Here is a 17,574-nt window from a genome sequence, read left to right on the forward strand (position 1 = left end):
CTTCAAGTAATGCATTTTTAATGCATATAAAGAGTTTTTTTTTATTTTTTTTATTTCCAAATAGGCATATTCTTTGGCTTTCAGAAGTACGCATGTACAATTTGTCCATTCTATTGTGTAAAACAAAACAAAACAAAACAAAACAAATAGTCTATATTGCTCTTAGTAAGTGCAGATACAGGCTAACAGTTTCACACAGTCTAAAACTATAACAGACTTTGACTAATTAGTCCAAATTAAATCAAAATTATCGTTTACGATAGATTTTAAACAAAAATCACAAGACTATCCACATTTAACCTAGCTACCATGAAAAATAAAGTATTTTAAACAGTATTTGTCACAAATTCCCCAGACCTTCCAGTTTATTACATTTAACATAGCCTATGCATAGCTTATAGTTTTCTTTCATAACTATTCAATTTCCACAGTTTGACCTGTTATTATACTACTAATATTAATTTTGTGCCGCTTTGTTCAAAAGTCAATATACAAACATTATATATTGCACATGTTACATCCAAGTTTTTTTGGTTTTTTATTTATTTATTGCATTTTCAAAATTACAGAGTTTGATATCAAGTTCTTGATACAAATCTTATACACATTTTCACATTTGGTAAATATAACTTGAAACAACAATAATTTGAAAAAAAAAGAAACAAACAAAAGATTAAAGCTGCAAGCAGCGATGAAAAGGGCCCTCGCACCCCTGCCACCCGGCGCCTTTAGTAAAGGCCTTAAGATTACACTCACCAAATTTGAAGAGGATCAGATCAAAACTGTAGGAGGAGTTCGTTAAAGTACAACATCAGCAAATGGCAAAAACTGCACAAAATCTGAGAGGAAGTTCAAAATAGCTGACTTCCTGTTGTGTTTAGGGCTGCGCTCCAAGAGACTTTTTTGTAGGTATTGGGTCATTACATGTATGTACCAAATTTCATACCTGTACGTGAAACGTAGAGCCGGGGCAAAATGTAGGGGCAATAATTAAGCCATTTTGCCCCACCCAATTTTGAAAACCACATCACACGTATATTTTCACCACTTCTGAAGCGTGTGCAAAGTTTCATAATTTTTTGAGCACGTTTTGTATTTGCCACACTTCCTGCTACCAGCAGGTGGCGCTATTGCTATAACCAAATATGAGCATGGTCATGTGTTCAGGACAGGACTCTTATCAAACATGTGAAGTTTGGGGCAGATTGGACATTGAATGCCTGAGTTACTGCAGGCTGTCTGTGGTTGCCTAGCAACATCGGAACTGCAAGCAATATTGACAGAGAACTTATCTGATCATGCATATATCACCGGAAGGCCGAAATTGGGTGAACATTTGTCAGGCCACCGAGGGCACACCCTTCAATGAAAACTCAAGATCTTCGCAATTTAACGTCGCAAAGGCCTTAAGATTACACTCACCAAATTTGAAGAGGATCAGATCAAAACTGTAGGAGGAGTTCGTTAAAGTACAACATCAGGAAATTACGAAAAATGCACAAAATCTAGGAGGAAGTTCAAAATAGCTGACTTCCTGTTGTGTTTCGGGCTATGCTCCAAGAGACTTTTTTGTAGGTATTGGGTCATTACATGTATGTACCAAATTTCATACATGTACGTGAAACCTAGAGCCCCCACTTCTGAAGCGTGTGCAAAGTTTCATGAGTTTTCGAGCACGTTAAGGCCCTCTAAAAAGCGATTCACTTTGGAGAAGAAGAAGAAGAAGAAGAAGAAGAAGAATAAACGGAGCAAAAACAATAGGGTCCTCTCACCATCGGTGCTCGGGCCCTAATAAAGGGCATCACACACATATATTAAATTCATTTAGCAGCGATACAGATCTTTGGGCTTTTTGATTTTTTTAAAACTTTACAGATTCTAAATACATTTTAAAGGCTGCTTTAAAATGAGCAAAGTTGGGTTTTGAGTTACTCCATTTAGTTTGATGAATATGAAATTTTCCTAATAGTAGAAACAAATCGATAACATAAATTTTTCTTTTAGAAAAGTCAAATTCATTCTTCCAGATAGTTCAGCATGTGACGTCAGACGCACGTTTTTTCTCGCCGCGGCGCGCACTGCTCCTCCCCGCGAGCGCTCAGGCAAAGTGTAAAAATGGCGTCCATCATGGAGGGGCCGCTGAGCAAATGGACTAACGTCATGAAGGGGTGGCAGTACCGCTGGTTCGTACTGGACTATAACGCCGGGTTGCTGTCATATTATACTGTAAGTCTTTCTTGAACGGCTGCGAGATATGAGAGAGGGTTGATCGCTTAGTGGCCCGTTCTACTATCGTTTAATAGGAAGGGAAACGAGCACTTGCAGGCCTGTCAGGAGTTGGGAATCTCAGCTGGTTAGGGCGGGGTTTGCTTGAGTGACTGCGACTTCAGCCAATCCATGCTTTGCTGGGGAAGCCATTAGCCAATGAGCAGTTAGACTCGATGTGTTGCCAACAGGAAGGACACCTCCCTTGGAAAAAATGCTTACAGTAGTATAGTTTAGTTTGCATATTTTGAAGGGTTGAGGCGTCCACAACGCAGAACGCTGTTTTTAACGCATTAGCTGCTGGGTATTAAATGTGTTAAAGCATATGTCTAGCTTGCATGTCTAGCATCCGAAAACATCTAGAATGTTCAAACACAAGATAAATAACGTTAGCTAAGCTAAGAGCTGCTGTTGCTGTCAGTAAATCATCCACAGCTAGAGCTCTCATGTAAGGCATAGTTTTTTTTCAGCCATTGATTGGTTATTGACACTCTCAGTAAATGATAAATGGGTAAAAATCATCTCTACTATCCTCTTGGTTTACTCTGACGCTAATACTGCATATAATCAAAACACAACAACTCGAACTGATTGTCAACTGACAAGCTGTCAGATATAAAGCTGAAAGTGATACTTTCATATTATATATACGTATATACCTTTACCTTAATACACATACATTCATATATATATATATATATATATATATATATATATATATATATATATATATATATATATATATATATATATATATTGTGTGTGTAAATAGTTTATTCTAGTACCCCATTAAGTCTAAGTTTCCAGTGTACTACCATATAATTTAAGAAGTATTATCAAATAATATAATATAAAGGATGTCATATTAAAACGTTAAACGTTCTGCCATTTTTATACTGTATATTATAAAATCCAGGTTGGTTATTATTGCATGTATGGTCTTTGACTCAACATCAATTTGTGAATTTTTTTTAATCTTCTTCGTCAAAATGAGACTTAGCACTGTGTTGGTCATTAATCAAACCGCTCTTTATTTATCACTCTGTCCCCTCCTTCAGTCCAAGGACAAGATGATGCGTGGCTCTAGAAGAGGCTGTGTGCGACTTCGGGTAAGAAGCTTTCTTTATTGTTAAAGCAGGACTAGGTTGAATCTGGCCTCACTCCTTTTTTACCTGTCCATCATTTCAGTGATTAACTCATGTCTGTGCTTGTCCTCATTCTGACTATTATTCTTGTTTGGCTATACTATTAATTTCATCCTGGCTGCCCTTGAGAATCTGCCATCAGGATATTATAGCATGGATGAAGAATTTCCAATAAGTATGTGACATGATTTTATGGCTAATACATTGTATTTTTAATAGAGGTAGAATGCATCTATTAGTGAGTCCCTACGGTGTCTAATAATAGGGGTTCAGGTCTGGGTTTTGTGCAGAACTGTGCAGTTTTTCGACATCAGATTTAGTCAAACATTTCTATGTAGGCCTCGCTTAGTATACAGGAGCATTGTGATATTAGAACAACAAAGGGCCCTTCCCAAAAATGTTGCATAAGGTCTTTATATAGTTTAGCATTAAGATTAGTTTTGACTGGAATTATTATAACCTCACACAAACCAGTATTTAAATGCGTCTTGTTCATGAGGTGAGTGAAATGCCTCACCTATTAAACACAATGCTGTGAAAACTGTCCACCAGCAGATGGCACACTCTTCATCTTAATATGCAGAGGACAATCATGAAACGTGTAGATTTAATGCAGAGGAGAATTGTTATAATATAGAGAATAGAATTAATGTGTTAAACTTAAGGCTACATGGTATTGTAAGTATTTTAGTCGTAGTCTACTGCTTAAAAACAGGCTAGAGACAGTAAAATACATTATCACGTTTTATGTGCCTAATCCCTATAATGCCAATAGTAATGCTTCATTTTAGATGGCTGAAATCTCTGACAAGTGTTAGTTAAAGGGTTTTGTGTATCTCCTGTAACGTCAATGTATTGCACAGCTTAAAGTCGTAAATAAGATATTGATTCTTGTCTGAGAGCGAGTCAACTTAAATTTAACCGGACGTTAAAAATGCTTGGGGCGTTGGCTTATTTTTCTCAAGGCCTGTGGTCTGATCTGCTGTGAGCAGTCCTTGCTCTCTTCCTCTCAGTTACCAGTAAAAGCACTGCTTGGTACATCTGTATTTAAAGTTAAATTAATATATCTTCAGCGTTTTCTTTAATAAACCCCTGGCATGTTTGCAGGCCACTCTCTTTAATGTTTTATGTTATTATATATCTGTTGTGATAGTTCAGCAGGGATGAAAGAGTTAATAGTCGCATGTTTTTCCTCTGGTCCTGGAATACTTACAGAATGTGCTGCAGTTTCTCTCTCTCTTTCTCTGTCCTCCTTTCTCAATTTACATCTCCTTCCTCTTTCTCTCTTTTCTTTTTCCCTCCCTTCCTGCCTTGTTCCCCTCTCCCTTTCATTCTTTTTATCTCCCTTACTCCACCCATTCTTTCCCACCCCTTTTCTTCTCTCCTCATGTGCGTAAGGGAGTGAGGCAGAGGAACGTAGAGAAAGAGAGAGCAGGGAATGACGTGTCCCTCAGTCTGAATGGCTTTCGCTGCGTTTCTTTTTTGCAGGGAGCTGTGATAGGAATCGATGACGAGGACGACAGCACTTTCACCATTACCGTGGACCAGAAGACTTTCCATTTTCAGGGTGAGGTCTCCGTTCTCTTGTTCTTCTGGGGCTTTGTCTCGTCCATCTCCTCTCTCATCTTCTGTTCTTTGGCACCTCTCGCCGTGATGTTTAAAGTGCGGCCATCACGTGTGCCTTGTCTGTCTGTCTTGCTCTCTCTCTCTCTTTCTCTCTCTCCCTCTCTCTCTCTCCATGCTCCTCGTCCCTCCTCTCCTCTTTCCACTCTGTTTATTTTTGCTCTTGCTTACTCATTCTCCCCCACATGCTCTTTTTCATTTTGATTTTAAAGAGGATTATGACATCAGCAACCAGCGTTCTAATGCAGACACGACCCACTCTTAACTCGCATCAGTCGCGCGCACTCAATCCACATCCATTAGGCCTGGTGCATTTGTCTGGCTTATCTCTTGCGACCTCGGACCGGGACGATCTGCAGATTTCATAGCTTTAAGATTTGAGTCCGGAGGCTCTCGGATTGAATTTCTGCTGGAGCTGGAAGAACTCTTGGAGAAACGGGGTAGGACAGACAGTGTCACCGCAGAGTTACGCAAGGCTGCTGGCTGCTGAGCTCCAGGTTTTTAGCCTCTAGCCTCCACCTTCTCTCACTGGCTCATCTGTCCTCCTCCACCCCCCCTTCGCATCCGCCCTGCCGGGGGTGCGTTCACTCTCCCCATGCCCTCACCCACTGCTATGTTCCGACACTGTATGCTGTGGCTTTACAGTAAGAAGGGTAAGGTCACGCTCTGCTGGGACTCGTCTGATTGCATCTTCCGGAGTGACCGTTTTTTATTGCGGTTTGCTTTTAGTCTCGAGCATGCTTGTTTTATTTACTAATGGAGTTGGCTGGTAGTATTTACTTTGAGTGTGTTATTCGTTCTCAAGAGTTACAGGTTTTGAAAATGCGTACCTGGCGGGACCATATATAGTATCTTTAGATTATAATTTCTATTCATTAGTGATAATTTTAGGCTCATTCCACCCCGCGATCAGTCTTGTTGCTTTCTCGCTCATATTGGAATGAAGGTATTCTTTTTCTCTTTATTAATTTTCACTTTGACCTGTAAAATTCATCGCCGACCTCTGGAGTATTATGTCAGTTGTGCTATGATATGCCAATCCAAACCTTTTATTTTTTTAAATGGTGGGATAACATAACTCGACCTGCCATGTCTGATTTCCTGGTGTGCGTTTACATAGTGTATTTCTATGAGTGTGTAGCGCAGGCTTCGGTTTCAACAATCTCTTCATACCATCCACCTCTCTAGATCCTCAGGGACTCATCCTATCAGTTCTCCTATCACCATTTCTGCAGGAGTCATTTACCCCACAGCGGAAATGGTTTTGTGCCTCCTGATTTCAATGGACCGGAATTGCAACACAAGTTGCTTGTCTTAGTTATTTATGGCATTTTCTTTATGGTTAGAGTGCCATGTTGGGTTCAGAATGGTATATTCTTGAGTAAAGTTGTATATTTTGTTGTGGACATGAGCAAATGAAGGTTTGAATATTGTTGTTATTATTAATATTATACCTACTAGTCTCAGATGGCATGCACACAGAATGTGTTCCCTTTTATTTATTGTATTAAATGTAAATACTCACATTATATGAATAGAACAGTAAAATGTAATTAAATGTTTGTTTTTCATAGAAATGTTTTTTTCGTTACTTTAAAGTGGCCTCAATGATTGTGGTTCTTATGTCGCAAAGACCTGACTTTAGCATTCTTTTAAAAATAAATGAATACTTTTATTCAGCAAGGACACATTAATTCCACAATTCCAGTCAATTCTTATTGACTTCACAATCTCTGAGAGTCAGGGTCAGGGTAGGCAGTCCTGCTGGTAAATCAAATTGTGTTTTCAAGGTACCAATTTGCTACAATGATTTCTTCTGAGAAAAGCCTAGATGCTGGGTTCGAGTTTGTGTGATTTGCATGATCTTTAGCTATTTCCTTTGGTGTTGTCTTTACAGCCTTTTGCAGATGGCTGAGCTTACCAGTTTGTTGCACAATGGTCTATTAAAGTGAATTATCGATTTGAGATTAACACATCCCTTGACATTGTGTTGTTTTACGGCTTATTTCAATGTACCGACACCGACAGTCACCAGATTACAGTACGTCACTTCTCAGACATTCCAAGACCCAACAAACGCCAATTCAACATGTTCAGTCTGCGAAAACAAGCACCAACCAACGGCAACAGATGCTAACAAGGGTAACACACTGATCTTACAAAACCCGACGAACGCGTCTGTTGCCGTTGTTTCACCGTCTGTCAATGCAGAGCTTTTTCTATCTAGATGGTTGTGCTGGTTGTCCAGGATAAGTTTGACTTTGTGACACCAAAACATTATTAACATTATTGTTGTGATTTTGCGGTGTGTTTGGTCAGTGCATAGGGGAGTGATTTGTAAAGTGAGATGTGTTCAGATTAAACCCAAGCGAAGCTGTGCTGTGGTTTTCTTGTTTTGACATGAAATATAATCAGGATTATATCAAGCTGCCAACTGGGCTTAAACCAAATAGCATGCTGTTAAATATTACATTGTAAAACTCTAGAAATGCACTATCATGATGATAAAAGCAATGTAAGCTTGAACTTTCATATCTGTAGATGTAAGAATGTAGTTAACCTCCTTATTCAGCAAGATGCATTTGAGAATTAGCGGTTAGGTTGAACGGTCAGGATGGGTATGGAGAGGTTCACACAATGCAGGCCGCAGAGGAACTGTACTTGCTATTTAGAGGACCATCCATAATTCATCATACTCTTCTGTGGCCCAGTATCAGCCCTGCCTGAAAGCCCCTTTATTTTCTCTGAGCTAAAAGCCTCTACCTGTCTTCCTCTCAGACACTTGACTGGAGAGGGGAAAAAAACAGGCAGCATTTAAAAGCTCCCAGCTTCAGACACTGAGCTCCTGTTGGCAGTGGATCAACATTTGCATTCATGCTCCTGAGGGGAAAGAAATAACAGAGAGGGAGAAAAGACGTGGAGCAGTTGAACGGAGGAAGAATGAGCTACGTGTGTGTGTTTTTCTCTCTGTCGTCAAACTCTCGAGTTTCCGCAGGACAGAGCTGGCAGGGGAATGATGCAGGGAGTCACATGGAAGCTGCAGTGAGTTTAGGAGAGACTGCAGGAACGCAGCATTTTGGAGATCTTGCCCGACACTTTTTCATACTGTAGATATAAGGCAGCAGCAACACACTATGTTTTCTGGAGACCGCAATGGATGCACAATAAATCGCCACCATATCTGTTATTTTTTATTTATTTATTTATTGATGTCAGTTTTGGAAATGTATCGGCTAATATTAGACAGCTAATTATATTTTCCCTATTTTTACATTTAGATGACCTTTCCCATAATGTAAAGCTCACTTAAAGTTGATCTTTAAAATACAAATTTTTAATAATCATGTTAAAATCAAATCTTTAAATGATTGTCCAATTTTTTATAATCTTGTAATGGCTAAATTCACTCGTAGCATTGATTTTAAATTTTAGTTTGATGATTTTAGTTTTAAAAAATAGTACACTACCATTTAAGAGTTTAAGTTTTTTTTTTTTTTTTTAACGATTTTTCATCAAAGATGCATTAAAGTGACAGTAAAGTCTTTTACATTGTTACAAAAGATTTCTGTTTCCAATAAATGCTATTTTTTTTAGCTTTCTATTCATCCTGAAAATAAATATATCATAGTTTCCACGAAAAAATATTAAGCAGGACAACTGTTTTTAACAATGATGATAATATTTTTTTCTTGAGCAGCAAATTAGAATGATTTCTGAAGGATCATGTGACACTGAAGACTAATGTGTGACTAAAGTAATGATGCTGAAAATTCATCATTGCCATCACTGGAATAAATTACATTTTAAAATATAATTCAAATAAAAATCAGTTATTTGAAATTGTAATAATATTTCACAATATTAGAGTTTTTACTATAATAAATAAATGTAGTCTTGGTGAGCATAAGAGACTTCTTACCAACCTCAAACTTTTGAATGCTAGTGTTTATATTATAATTTTAACATCAGCCATTTATTATTTTATTGGCTATGACATGAAAAAACCATTAGCTTATTTGTGTCGACCAGAATAAAATATATATATATATCATCCTCAACATGCTGTAATTGTTTTTGGCTCCTCTGACTGTAACTCTTTGTTTCACTGTTCTTTAACATCATATAGCTCAGTAGCAAGTCTGGTGGAGACATCTCGCTGTTTGACATCAGCTGCTAGTGCTGAAGAAATGCCTTTCAAGTTGATTAGGTATAAATGATGAGACATTTTGTTTGAGTGCTTAGGTCTCTCTTTTTCTTGCATACTGCTGGGGTGTCATTAGAAGGTCACATTGCATAAGGTGCCCTCATTCCATTCTGAAGTCCACCATTGCTCTCCAGAGACACACACTCCACGTTTTTCTCAGTATATAGGGTAGAGATGAGGAGGAGAGCATCTAAAAACTGAATTACATTGATGACATAAGTTAGCACTCATGCATTTGCTCAAGGCACATTCAATTCAAGTAGATCCATGCATTTCTTTTATGTTTTTTTGGATTGGATTTGGATTACTTTATTAGTAATTTATAACATTTTATTCATACTTTTTATTTCATGTTGTACTCAGGGTATTGCTGTGGTCTTTAGGTCAGTTTTAGCATGTCCTCATTGCCAAATAACGGACAAGTGCAGTGTTTTGTAATCAACTCTACTACATCTCCTAGTGAAACCTCATTGGCTAGCGAGAGGATTTAGCTTGGCTTCATGCGTCATGTGATCTCCACTCCCGCACCAGTAGCCCAGGGAGGGGCCATGTTTGTTTTGGACTCTTGAGTCTCACACGGATCTAGGACGTTGATTTCAAGCATGTTCCATAGATGTGGGATGGCTTTTGTGGTCCTGTGCGAACGAACGCTGCTGTACTTTACAAGCAGGTAAAGGGAACTAAAAGTTATCTTATCTTCTTGAAGATACTAATCTACTTGTGTTTTTTTGCTATTTCTGTCTAATGTGTATTGATTATTAACCGATTCAGTGTATGTGTAACGCTGCTGTGCCTAAAGCTTGTTAGATCATCGATAAGGTTGCCTCAATACACACAAATTAGGGGTTTGAGTTGTGATTTTAGATTTTCTGCTGAGCTTTGCACCTTCATCCATCAAAGTGTCTCATGTTGTGTCTCATATCTCATGTTGTCAGTGCTGTTTTTTAGATGGTCCCTGGGGAAATTATTAAATGTATGTTTAATGGCTATTAGATAGACAGAGAGATTTAGTCTTAATATCGGTCTATGAACTTTGTGTGGTACCTTCTCATGCCAAACATCAGATCAAGCCTTGGGTTTGATTTGCCACTTGCTGTGAACTACAGTTAGTCATTTTTAAAACTGGCTATTTACTCTTTCTCGTCATTTGATGCGTTATTATTTTCTTTCTGTCATGGAGCATAGAAGATGTTTTGAGGAATCTTCACATACTTGTTTACATAGAAAGTGGATGGATAATAGTGGCTCTCAAGCTCCAAAAAGCAGCAAAAAAACTCTTTCTTTTTATTTTAAGTCTTCTAATGTCATATGATAGCTTTTTTTTTAGAAACAGACCAAATTTAAGTAATTAGGCCTACTTTCTGAAAATCATTTTCTTTACTCAAGCTCATAAATCTTATTCTTGCAAGAGTATCAGGTAAACAATTTAAGAAAGTTCAATAGAAGGAATAAAATCCTGTTTTGAACAACATATGAACATGAATGAAGACTTTTCTTTATCAGACATTCTTTTTAATTGTACACTTTATAGTTTTATGCTTGATTAGATCTTTTGAAGAGCAGAGGCTGTGTTTTTTGTTTTTTTTGTCCTGAAATTATTCCTCTTTTCTACAAGAAACTCCATTATGAGCATTACCATTTCTTTACTCAAGAGCAGAGGCTTTAATTTGTGTTTGTTTAATTTCCTGTTTAACTTGCTATAACCCTGTCTTGTCTTCTTGAAACTCTACCTGTTTCGTTAAGGAAAGCCGGATACGACAACAGAGCTGTAGTTACCGTTGTCACATTTACAGTTCCACGGCAGAGTCATTCTCCACTCTCCATTTCATGCGCCGTGTGTTTGCGGTCTGTCTGCTTATTACTAATGGATGTGTTTTTGGATATTTTCCCCTCAGCCCGTGACGCAGATGAGCGGGAGAAGTGGATTCATGCCTTAGAGGGGACAATTCTCCGCCACACCCTTCAGCAGGTAAGAGCCACATCTAGGTTACATGATTACACCTCAGTCACGTAAAGAATCTTCTCTATAATATGCTTAGACCTCATTCCATTTTTGGGGGATGTTTTGTGACTTTTATTCCATGTCTGTTCATTTTGAGGGCAACTATGTGCTTTGTGATGTACTCCTAAGATCTGTAAAGTAAAAGTTTAAAGTAAAACTATAAAATCGATTTTAAAAATGAATATAAAAATGTATTGCCTTTACCAACTCCCAACTGTTTAAGAAGAATTTTGTGATGAAATTTAGTAAGAAGTAATGGAATTTTTTTTTTTTTTACATTTTCATCAATGGCGTAATCCCTCGAGTGTGGTTTCTTCAAGTTATAATGGAATTTTTTTTATTTAGAAGATGAGTATGCATCAGATTTCTGTTTCAATAGGAAATTTACATTCTGTGTTGACACATTTCTGTATTTTTTGGTCAATTGTGACAGCATAGTCAAAGGAATGTCATTTTCCTCAAGCACGGAAATGTGTCCTCTCTTTTGACTGTTGTTAATAAAACATAAAATGTTTTAATTTGAGTTAGTGAAATATTTGCTTTTTTAAGAATCTGAAAACTACAAAAAAGGCCTGAAAAGAGATTTTGAGGGTATTGAATGCACTTGATGTGTAGACCTGCTCCATACCGACAGTGGAAACCAGGACAGGCTGAGACGAGCATGCGTTTTTACTTGCATTTCTCTCTTAATTTTTTCCTCATTTCTTGTAAATAATTGTATGATTTTTCTGGCTTACTTTTGTCCTCTACCTCTGTATTCTTTTTCCCCTCATTCTTTCCTCTCAAAGATCTCCGTTCCATTTCCACCTTAGCTCTATGTAAAAAAATAAAATAAAAAACCTGCTGACTGCCAAAAACTGCGTGTACCTACTCGCAGAGTGTGTGCAGCTATCCGGTCACATGATAGCTCCGACAGCCAATCGCAGCTTTGCTTATTCAGGCAGCCCTTGTGCAGCAGTTGGCAGATCCAATCACAGCAATGTATTGTGTTTTCTACGGTCTGTAAGGTTAATGCTACTTTTTCTTCTGCTTTTTTTTCTTATGAGGAAGTCCTCTTTCTGGTCAAGGGTGGTTTAAAGAACGGCTCTGAGTTTAGACGACTTAGCCAATAGGTGCTTGTTCACCTTAAATGCCCCTCCTTTAGAGGGGGAACTTACAGGAAAGGGTGTGTGGACTGATACAGAAAGTGTTTCTCTGAGTTTGGATCAAATTTGTGGAGGAATGTCCTGCAGTGGCAAGAACCGAGTGAGTATCTTTGTTTTGTTTAAGTTTACTGATGCGTTAAATGGGTCACACTCTGTGTATGAGTGTGCACAGGTAGGGGTGGGTGTGCATGTGTGTTTATGAAAGTAGGGAAGCATTTGTTTGTGCAAATAGAGAGGGCACGGGGCACAGTTGAATGCGTAGTTACTTTTCTGCTGACTTGACTTGTGATTTGTATTCTCAGCCATATCATACGTGTACAGTCTGTGTTGCCATAATAGAGCACATGACTTGTGGTTTTGCTTTTCAAATGTGTCACTGGTGGGTTTATCTCCTAAAATGCACAAAGATAGCCTATACACCTCAGCTTGCTCAGTTCAGTCATATTGAAACGGTTCTCTCTGCTGTTGTGTTAGTTGTTCAGATTTTCTGTAATGAGTCAGACTGAAGGAGTAAGTCAATGGGAACAGCTTCCTGTCTGTACAATCTGTATTTTTAGGTGTGGGTTAACCTGTTAACAGCTACCATGTAGCTCTCAGCGTGCCACAGCTTTTTTCTGCCAGGGACCAGGGGTCTCTCATTTATAAAACTGTGCGTAGGAACCTTACTAAAAATGTACGTGCGCCCGAAAGCCAAAAATGGCGTACGCAAAAAAATATTCAGACTTCTAAAACCGTTCGTACGCCAGACCCTGCGCAGAATTCACTTTATAAATCCCAGTCAGCGGAAGATTGTGCGCACATGCGTCTCCACCCCGAAATAACCATATATGGAGCTGACAACGCCTAGTTTTACTATGCAGATCCTCATTTGCATATCATTTGCATATGATTATTCATCCACGTGATAACGTTTAACGGTACAAGACACATTACATTAATAAAAATCAAGTAGTTGCCTATCCTTGCCTTGTTTTTGAATACATAAATCAAATAGCGTAAAATGCATTTCAGAGAAAGTTTTTCTCAATCTTTTCCACTGGCCGAATTGTATTTTTAATTGATTTATATTTTTAATGGAAACAGATATGCCTTGGGCATTATTTGCACGAAACAATTTTCTCTAGACAATCTGGTATTATCATGATAAGCAATTACCTCTGTGGTTAAAACATTAAAACACAGCACGCCACAGGAAAAGTGTTCAAAAACATCGCATCCACAACAATTGATTGAATTTGAATATAAAAAATGTTGTAGCTTCTCAGTAATGATTTCATGTTTAAGTGTTTAACTCCATAATTTGAATGTCATATTTAATCTAAATGTTTATCAGAAGTAAAACATAGTTTAAATCATTATTTTATTTATTTAAACTGTTATTTGCGTCAGTTTCACTAACAGCCCAACGCGCTCGCTGGCGCGGACATTTAAGAAGGGATGGATATTTGCTTCAAGTGACAGGCTTGGTGAGTGAAATTATATTTGTATTATCTTTCTGTATATGTTTAATTTTCTTTAGATTTTCGGTCTAAAAGTGACCAAAAAGACACTTAACTCCAGCTCACCATCGGTGTCGCCAAACTGCTCCATCTCCAAAACGTTCGTACGCATGGGTCAGAGTTTGCGTGCAGGTGCGCATATATTCCTGTCAAGTTTGTTTTTATAAATCACAACTTATGCGTTGGAAGTGGCGTACGCACAAAACAGGGCTGAAAATGTGCGTACGCCACTTCCGACGCATAAGTTGTGCCACGTTTATAAATGAGGCCCCAGCTCTGCCAGCTCTCTGAGGGTCACAAATGCTTGTTAAAAGGTATTTCGGTAATTTGTTCATACCAAAACAGCAGATTTCAGGGCCGCTGGGAGGTGAGATGTTTATGGTGCCTGTAGGATATGACCAAGCATATGTTCCTTAACTTAACTGGTAGAGCATTGTGGTTCAGTTCCCTGGGAACATGCACTTTGAAAAAAGTGATTTCCAGATACATATCCGTCGAGAAATAAGAAATATAATTTAAGTCAGAAATACTAGTTAACCTATGATGTTTTTCTTGGCATTTTGTGACTTTCTCATTTAAGGTAACAAACATGGCTGCAAACTGTGGACACTCTGATGTGTTGTGGGATGTGCTTACAAAATTTCTATTTTGTTTGTTATGATATATCAGTTTGACCCGTATATTTCATTTGTTTAAAAATGGTTACAGTACTGTACAGTACTAATGAGAACGTGTTCAACAATTTTGTTAAAGTTATAAAAAGTTGTTAAATACAGTTTATAAGTCATATGTATTTTTGTAATGTGTGAGAAGTATTAATGTTTAATTTTTTTTTTCTTTTTTTTTTTCTGTTGTTCTCCATGATTTTTGGTGAATTGTATTGAATCCAATTACAATCCATAATCAAACCCAAATTTTTACCATAAAATAACGATAATAACCTTTTGGATAAGTATAGTTTAGCCACATAGCAGAGCAGCACTGTAGCTGTTAAGATGCTTTGATGATCAAAGGTACTCAAAAGCAAGCATGAATACTTGGCTAGGTAATATGCCTGTTGAGTGTACTTTACCTGCGACTTTTAATTACTGTTACGCTTGCTAACCCCAGCTACTAGCTAGTTATAATTATGCCAACTGTTTAGAAGTATATGCTATTGTATTCACTAAACTCTGCTTCGGCATGGCTAGTTTAAGCATCTGCCTGCTATATTCCTCTTGTGACAATGCTAAGAATGTAACATACATTTGTGAATTGTGTTACGAGTTGTCACAATATTTCTTGCTTTCATTCTAGCTGTTAATTATTCCTGCCTTTACTGCTTAGGGTGTTCGTTTTAGCAGGACTGAATGTTTCATAAAAACACTCCCATAATTCAGGTACAAATGACATGTTAGTACAATCAGGCCATATATTCAGAGTGGAACTTGATCTTTAGTTCGTTTTAAAAGCTGCAAAACTCTCATTAAAAGCTTTTGTGTTTCTACATACATGTGTTGGCAGTCGACTCAGTGAATCACATGGTTTCGTACTGATATTCCACTTAACCTTTGATTCCTGCACGGATTTGCGTCGCTTATGCAGACTTTGACCTATTTCTTTTTTTTTTATGTTTACAATTTTGAGGGACGGTTAGCCGCCCATGGCTTTTCTTCATTTTCCTATGCAGTTCAGTTCCACCAGTCTCCGGCGTGGGGGCTTTTGCGAGGGTCGACAAGAACCAAAGCTCACGGCAGTGACCCCCAGACCAGGAAGTACCTCTCTTATATAGGCTACTGCCAACATTGCCTGTGCCTGTTGCCTCAATACCACCTGGACTAGCCGCTATTAGCTTCAGTCTTTATTCTGAAAGTTTAACTGAAAGGTCTAGATTATCTTAAGGTTATAGTTGTGGTTACATGTAAAATAAAGAAATGTGGTTTGCTGTTCTTATCAAATTTCCAGACTTGTTTTACAGTAATAATATGTAAACTGCTTAGTTGGTTGCATGGAAGCTGTTTTAAAGTTTTAGTGTGAATTCTCTTGTGTAATTCTCTGAATTTGTGTGTGATGTGAGTTAAGAAAGGACATGTGTAATGGGAGGGGTGTGATGGCATATAGCATGTTCTGTAAAAAGTGGTTTATGTGTGATATGCTTAAAGGGTTAGTTCACCCAAAAATGAAAATTCTGTCAGTAATTACTCACCATCATGTTGTTCCAACCCCGTAAGACCTTCGTTCATCTTCGGAACACAAATTAAGATATTTTTGATTAAATCTGAGAGCTGGATCACTCCTCCATAGGCTTCTAAGACATTATAACTTGCTGGCCCTGAAAATGTATTAAAGACATCGTTAATATAGTCCAAGTGACTACTGTGGCTCAATCTTAAGTTTATAAAGCGACGAGAATACTTTTTGTGCGCAAAAAAAACCCAAAATAATGACTTTATTCCACTATTATTATAAACTTAAGATTGAGCCACTGTAGTCACTTGGACTATATTACCGATATCTTTAATGCATTTTCTGGGCCAGCAAGTTATAATGTCTTTAGAAGCCTATGGAGGAGTGATCCAGCTCTCAGATTTAATCAAAAATATCTTAATTTGTGTTCCGAAGATAAACGAAGGTCTTACGGGGTTGGAACAACATGAGGGTGAGTAATTAGGCAAGGCAAGGCAAGGCAAGGCAAGTTTATTTATATAGCACTTTTCATACACAGTGGCAATTCAAAGTGCTTTACATAGAAGAAATTAAAATAATAAAAAGAAATAAGAATAATATTACTGACAGAATTTTCATTTTTGGGTGAACTAACCCTTTAATGGACAAAAAAAAGAGCATACATTTTATTTGATCTTATTTATTTAAAAAAAAGAGTTTTAAAATGCCTACTTTATTTGTTTGGGTTCGTGAATCCATGAAAAAAATCATCATGGCCAAATATGTTGATAATCTTAAATAACTTAAAGGTGCAGTAAGCGATTTCTGAGAAACGTTGTTGAAGATTTAAATCAACAAACAATTTTGTGAATATTTGCTAGATGTCTGTTCTGTGTGTGTGCTGAAAAAAAAATTGCGTTTGTACATAGTCCTAGCTGTGTAATTAGGATAAAAACAAAAGTTTTGCTTATTTTGCTTTAACCTTGAATTGCTTGAATCAGTTACATTGAAGAGGGATTAGAAATGTTCTTTTGCAAGATAATGATCATCTGTCCTCGTGTCCTAGAAACATCTGACATAACTCGTTGCAGTGTTTGATGTGCTCCGGATGATCTCTCTGGTTGTTTTATTTTGTATATATAGTATTTTTGTATTTTTATATATATATATATAGTAACAACTATCAGTAACCGATAACAGCCTGTTCATTTTATTTTGCAGTTCAGTTCAGTCCCTCTCAGGGTCTGTTGTCTAATTGTGTAATTCAGTTAAAGCTGTTAGAGAGAAATGTGAACAGGCAGGGAGCAGTTCTGCTCAGTTCCTCTCGAAAGCAGAACATGACAGCTTTGGACACCATGGAAGCTTTTATACACTGGAATAGGACTGAAACTGATCCCTCTCACTTTCACTTGCAGGAGGCAGAAACAGGATTCGTTCCCAGCGTTCAGGACTTCGACAAGAAGCTAGCCGAAGCGGACGCGTATTTGCAGATTTTGATCGACCAATTAAAAGTAAGGCTATCGTAAGACCTCATTATGACTCAAAA

General features: G+C 37.7%; 1 protein-coding gene across 6 annotated transcripts in view; it reads left to right on the forward strand.

Moving 5' to 3' along the window:
* Positions 1-2,083: 2,083 nt before the first annotated feature.
* The window catches only part of osbpl9 (oxysterol binding protein-like 9), a 33,807-nt gene continuing 18,316 nt past the window's right edge, over positions 2,084-17,574 (forward strand). For 2 of the 6 annotated variants that reach the window (XM_084086462.1, XM_084086463.1), the window contains exons 1-5: positions 2,084-2,226; positions 3,324-3,374; positions 4,899-4,977; positions 11,133-11,206; positions 17,444-17,539. In XM_084086462.1, coding sequence (XP_083942588.1) covers positions 2,116-2,226; positions 3,324-3,374; positions 4,899-4,977; positions 11,133-11,206; positions 17,444-17,539 — 411 coding nt within the window. In that variant the 5' untranslated portion in view covers positions 2,084-2,115. Of the gene's footprint in view, positions 2,227-3,323; positions 3,375-4,898; positions 4,978-9,763; positions 9,908-11,132; positions 11,207-12,157; positions 12,485-17,443; positions 17,540-17,574 lie in introns of those variants that run through there. The other 4 variants (XM_084086466.1, XM_084086467.1, XM_084086464.1 and 1 more) reach the window with 3 other exon arrangements.

This window comes from Abramis brama (genome assembly GCF_963993115.1).
Source record: "Abramis brama genome assembly, chromosome: 16".
NCBI lineage: Eukaryota > Metazoa > Chordata > Actinopteri > Cypriniformes > Leuciscidae > Abramis > Abramis brama.